The sequence below is a fragment of the Vigna radiata genome, chromosome 1 (genome assembly GCF_000741045.1).
Source record: "Vigna radiata var. radiata cultivar VC1973A chromosome 1, Vradiata_ver6, whole genome shotgun sequence".
Classification (NCBI taxonomy): Eukaryota; Viridiplantae; Streptophyta; class Magnoliopsida; order Fabales; family Fabaceae; genus Vigna; species Vigna radiata.
This window is the reverse complement of record NC_028351.1, coordinates 30,674,597-30,680,207: the sequence shown is the minus strand read 5'-3', so window position 1 is coordinate 30,680,207 and position 5,611 is coordinate 30,674,597. Positions and strand designations below refer to the sequence as shown.

The following is a 5,611-nucleotide window of genomic DNA, read 5'->3' as shown; positions in this document are numbered from 1 at the left end:
TAGTCCATTCAGCCATTTAGTCTGGAAGGCAGGTGCTGCCTTTAGTTGTTCAGACGTTTAGTCCGGAAGGCAAGTGCTGCCTTTGGAAATTTGGACGTTTAGTCCATTCAGACATTTAGTCTGGAAGGCAGGTGCTGCCCATGGTTGTTCAGACGTTTAGTCTGTTCAGACATTGAGTCCAGAATCCATTGGATAACAATAAACAGTCGAATGGATCATAAACTGAGTGGTTTCATTGAAACAAAGTCAACAAATGTTTTGAAACAAATGAAGAATGCAGTAAATATGAAATTCTAACAATGCAGTAAATCTGAAATTCTAACTATAGTAGAACTTTAAATGTGTGGCGTTCCATGTGTTAGGAATGACTTTTTCGTCCAAATGCTCTAATCGGTATGCACCGTTCTCCAAATCTTCTACGACGCGAAAGGGTCCTTCCCAGTTGTCTGATAGCTAGCCGTACGCTTTTTCTTTGTGAGCCTCGCCTCTCTTTCGCCAAACAAGGTCTCCTGCGGTAAAGTTACGTGGTTTGACCTTCGTGTTGTATCGTCGCACGAGTAGTCGTTTCTGAGCTGCGTTTCGTATCATGGCCGCTTCACGCCGTTCGGGTAGAGTGTCCAGGTTAACCCTCAGCTGGTCTTCATTGAGGTTCATGTCTTGCATCTCTCGTCGTATAGTCGGTTCGCCAACCTCGACCGGAAGCATGGCGTCTGTGCCATAAGTGAGGTTAAAGGGAGTTTCGCCCGTTGAACCGTGCGGTGTGCATCTGTATGCCCAAAGCACTTCAGGCAACTCTTCGACCCACAACCCTTTAGCACGCCCAAGTCTCTTCTTTAACTCGGAAATAATGGCTTTATTGACTGCCTCAGCCTGCCCGTTTGTTTACGGGTGTTCAACTGAGCTTGTGACATGTTTAATGCCTAGGCCTTTGAGGAAATCCTCTAGCTTTCCTTCAACAAATTGCCGACCGTTATCGGTTACAATTTTGTGTGGTAATCCAAACCTGCAAATCAGGTGCCAGATAAAACTTTGTACCATTTGAGCACTTATTATTGCGAGGGTCTCTGCTTCAATCCATTTGGTGAAGTAATCGACCGCTACCAAGAGGTATTTGAGTTGTGCTTTGTCGACCGGTAGTGGTCCAGCTATATCCATCCCTCACTGCGCGAAGGGCCACGGGGAGATGATTTCATGTAGTTCAGAAGGAGGCATTCATAAATTATGCCCGTGAGACTGGCAGGAGATATACTTTTGTACGAATGCCGCACAATCTTGCTCCATAGAGGGCCAGTAAAAACCGGCTCGTAGAATCTTGGCCCTCAGCATCCTTTTTCCTGAATGTGAACCACAAACGCCATGATGTAATTCTTGCATGACATACTTGGCTTCTTCGTCGGACAGACATTTCAGCAACGGGGTAGTATAACCTCGCCAGTATAAATCAGTGATACTGACCCGTCCGCCCTGTTCTTGCTGGACCATCAGTTGAATTATGTCCTGCCGCCAATCAGTTCGTGGTGCAACCACGTTAGTGGTATATGCTTCCAACAACGGCTTATGCAGTATGGTTTTGATCACCGAAGAGAGTTGCGACTTCTCGCGGGAGTGGGTTAACTTCGACAACAGATCCGCCCAGGAAGTTTGTGCCCTGGGTATGTGGGTAACGGAAAAATTGGTAAATAATTTGATCAAATCACTGACCTTGTGATAATAGTGTAGTAGGTGATCGTCCTTGACCTGGAAAGTTCCATTGAGCTGTCCAACAACTAGTTGACAATCCATTCTGCATTCCAGATGATCGACTTCCAACTCTTTGGCCAGCAGTAATCCGCTAATGAGAGCTTCATATTCTGCCTGGTTATTGCTAAGTTGGAAGTTAAAGCTGACCGCTTGTTCGACCAGCAAGCCGTCCGATCCTTCGAGTACAATGCCAGCTCCTCCTCCTTTTCTGTCTGAAGATCCATCTACATTTAGATGCCAAATGTTTGGTTCCCCCGGACGGTAGACTTCAACTGCAAAATCAGCCAGGTGCTGGCCTTTAACATAATCCTGCGGTTCATATCGTAGACCGAATTCAGATAGCTTGATCGTCGAGGCTACAATCCTTCCCACCAAGTCAGGTTTCCTGAGAATCTTAGCGATCGGATGGTTTGTCTGGACGACTATCTCATGACTCTAAAAATATGGCCGGAGTCGTCGTGTTGCTGTCACCAAGGCTAGCGCCACCTTTTCCACCTGAGAATATATTTCCTCTGCTCCTGGTAGTGTTCGACTGGTGAAGTATACCAGCTTAAAGTCTAGACTTTCCTGGATGAGAGCTGCACTTACCGAATGGTTGGATGCAGCCAAGTAGAGTTGAAACTCGAACCCCTCAGTTGGACGAGCCATGATAGGTGGACTGGTCAGGATGCTTTTTACCTTGGAGAAGGCTTCTTCGCAATCGTTATCCCAATGCCGAGGTACATCCTTTTTCATGTTCTTCAGGATAGGTTTGATATGATCATAAAGCCTTGGTATGAATCGCGATAGGACTGTGAGACGTCCGACTAAGCATTGGACATCCTTCAACTTAGTGGGACTCTTCATCTCCAATATCGTCCGGCATTTTTCTGGATTTGCTTCTATTCCTCGATAGGTCAACATGAAACCCAAGAATTTTCCGGCAGACACCCCGAAAGTGCATTTGTTGGGGTTTAGACGCATGTTGTAGTGTCTGAGTTGTTGAAAGACTTCTTCTAAATCTTTCAGATGCTGTTAATGTGTGTGACTTTGGATTACCATATCATCTACATATACTTCCATGCAACAGCCTATCTGATTATGGAAGACTTTATCCATTAGGCGTTGGTAAGTAGCACCCGCATTCTTGAGACCGAACAACATGACCTCATAGCAGTAATTGGCCTGCTCTGTAATAAAGGTCGTCTTTTCTCGATCCGGGGCGTACATCGGGATTTGATTATACCCCGAATAGGCATCCAAAAAACTTAGAACAGTGTTTCCGGAAGCTCCGTCTACCAACCGATCAATATTGGGGAGAGGATAAGAATCCTTAGGGCATGCTTTATTGAAATCAGTGAAGTCCACACACATTCTCCATTGGCCATTTGCCTTTTTTACCATGACTACATTAGATAGCCAGGTAGTGTAGGTCAATTCCCGTATAAATCTCGCTTTGAGGAGCTTATCTACTTCACCTCGAATGGCCGCCCGTTTTTCATCACCGAACCGTCATTTCTTCTGAGACACCGGTCGGGCCTCTCGGAATATCGACAGTTTATGTGCAATGACGCTGGGATGGATTCCAGGCATATCTGATGCGCTCCAGGCGAACAGGTCGTTGTTGACCTTTAATAACTCTTTCAATGCATTTTCTTCAAATGGCTGAAGGTTATCCCCGATGGATTGCCTACTATGAAGGGCTTTATCTTGTCTTGAGGTTGAATCCGCTCGTCTGTATTGGTCCTGGGATCAAGGTCAATCAAAATAGCTTCAGTACGTTTTTCACTTTTGTAAGGCGTGACCTTTAGACCGGCTACATAGCATTGACAGGCGGTTTTCTGATCTGCCCGAACGGTGCATATAGTTCTTCTATCTGTAGGAAATTTCATTGCCAAGTGTGGGTTAGAGACGATCGCCCCGAAAGAATTTAAGCAAGGTCGTCCAAGGAGGGCATTATAGGACGTGTTTGCCTCCACTAGAAAGAATCGAACTCAAAGTTCCTTACCATCATCGTCCGACCCCAGGCGGGTTCGTAAGTCGAGATACCCCCGGGTGTCTACTCTTTCTCTAGCGAAGCCAACAATTTGTTCGTTAAACGGATCAATTACGTCTTCTGCAATTTCCATTCTTCGGAATGTTGTCCAATATAGAATATTGACCGAACTGCCTTGGTCTACAAGGACCTTGCCCACATCGTATTGTGCAATGCGGGCTGTGATGACCATAGGATCGTCTTGGTCAGGATCTGGTGCATGGAAATCCTTGTCCGTGAAGGTTATATCAGGCATTGACACTGGATTGCGTACCATCGAGTGAACGCTGTGCAGACTTCTCAAATGTCTCTTTCGAGCTGAGGATGAAGCACCTCCTCCAGCAAAGCAGCCCGAAATAGTATCGATCCTACCTTTTACTGTGAGATCCCGCTCTCTAGGCCGACTACGAGATCTGTTTCTTGAAGGACTACGAGAACGGTCGCGTGAGTGGCCACCCTTCCCCTTTGTACGTTCCGGGCTTCTTCGTGTCTTTTTGGGGGAGTGTCCTGCACGGGCAGATTCTTCTTTCACGAATTCCCAGAGGTGTCCGGCACGGATCAACTTCTCCAATTCAACTTTGAGAGTTTGGCAGCTTTCAGTGGTATGTCCCCCTGAATTATGGAATTGGCATACCTGCGTCGTATCCACGTTCTTAGGTGGAAATTTTCTTCTTTGAAAGATCAGGTTGGACTGCAAAGCCTTTTCCAACACCTTTTCTCTAGGGACAGTGAGGTACGCATAGCGATCGTACCTATGGTTTAGATTCGCCAGGGGTTTCTGATCCCGGGCGTTCTCAACCCGACGCTTCCCCTCCTTCTTGTTACCATTCATCGGGTGCTCCTCGTGTTGTTGTTTTCGAAAGATCCTCTGGTCTTCCATCTTAATAAATTTAGCCATTTTTTGCTGCAACTCCTCCAATGTACTGGGTAACTCGGCGTATAAGCTTTTTGAGACGAATCCCGCTTTTATGCAATTGGGCAGACTTCTAATGATGAATTTAGGACTGACACCTTTTATCCTCCGAGCGGCGTGATTGTATCGATGCATGAAGGCTCTGAGAGTTTCGTCTTTCCCCTGTCTGAGATTGACTAACTCGGCCGCAGTAACCTCCTCGTATCGGTTAGTGGAGTATTGCTTTTTGAACATGCCCATCAGCGTGCGGAAACTATCCACCGATTTGGGTGGAAAGGTGTAATACCACTCTAGGGCTTCACCCCTCAATGACAGGGAGAACGCTCGACATTTTACCGGGTCACTTTGAGTGTAAAAAGTCATGGAGTCAATGAAGTTCCACAAATGATGATCTGGATTCGTCGTGCCATCAAATTTTTCAACCTGAGGCGGAGGCCGGTCGGGCATAAGGGCCCGCATGATGGCATCAGTGAATGGCAAGAGGTCCGGGGACCGAGGGGGAGGAGGCGGATTATGATTTTGACTGTCCTCTGATGTCTCCTGGTCTTGTTATTTTTCTTTACTGCGTTCGGCATCGTCGACCTTCTTCTGTTGTAACTCTTGCTTTAAATTTGCAATGGTTCGGGCTTGCTCCTCTAGCTGCCCTTGTAGTTCTCTTATCATCTGGATCGGATCTGGATTTTCCATACCTCTTGTGGTCACCATTGGGAGTCTTCACTTTCGGCCCCACGGTGGGCGCCAAAATGTTTCGGTAGGAATTTCTGGGACCGAAAGAACTGACCTGGGTGACGTGGCACTCTTGCCTTGTGCTGCTTGATTAAGTAGTTTGGTGCGCCTTCTCTGGTGAATTGGACGTCCGCTCTCCTTCAATCTTCAACCGTCCGGAAATCTCCAAGCTTTGACCGGAGGGGGAAGGTACCTGCAATGGCACTCCGACGCCCAAG

At 46.9% G+C, this 5,611-nt stretch overlaps 2 protein-coding genes across 2 annotated transcripts; both read right to left on the bottom strand.

Annotated features, from left to right (window-relative positions):
- Positions 1-453: 453 nt before the first annotated feature.
- LOC106761415 lies at positions 454-3,123 on the bottom strand. The gene is made up of 4 exons (XM_014644971.1): positions 2,797-3,123; positions 2,287-2,751; positions 1,258-2,175; positions 454-870 (listed from the first exon to the last, which is right to left on the bottom strand). Exons 1-4 carry the CDS (start codon positions 3,121-3,123, stop codon positions 454-456), a joined length of 2,127 nt encoding a protein of 708 aa, XP_014500457.1.
- A 590-nt stretch (positions 3,124-3,713) lies between these two features.
- Positions 3,714-5,126, bottom strand: LOC106761405. The gene has a single exon (XM_014644960.1). It carries the CDS (start codon positions 5,124-5,126, stop codon positions 3,714-3,716), a length of 1,413 nt encoding a protein of 470 aa, XP_014500446.1.
- Between the last annotated feature and the right edge of the window lie 485 nt (positions 5,127-5,611).

What these genes read in the sequence shown, in the direction of transcription:
- LOC106761405 (XM_014644960.1), bottom strand. Translation starts at nt 5,126, where the DNA reads ATGCGGGCCCTTATGCCCGACCGGCCTCCGCCTCAGGTTGAAAAATTT.
- LOC106761415 (XM_014644971.1), bottom strand. Translation starts at nt 3,123, where the DNA reads ATGGTAAAAAAGGCAAATGGCCAATGGAGAATGTGTGTGGACTTCACT. An exon ending in AGATAGGCTGTTGCATGGAA is followed by an intron (nt 2,752 to 2,796) that starts GTATATGTAGAT and finishes ACACATTAACAG; the next exon opens with CATCTGAAAGATTTAGAAGA. An exon ending in AAAGTCTAGACTTTAAGCTG is followed by an intron (nt 2,176 to 2,286) that starts GTATACTTCACC and finishes CCATATTTTTAG; the next exon opens with AGTCATGAGATAGTCGTCCA.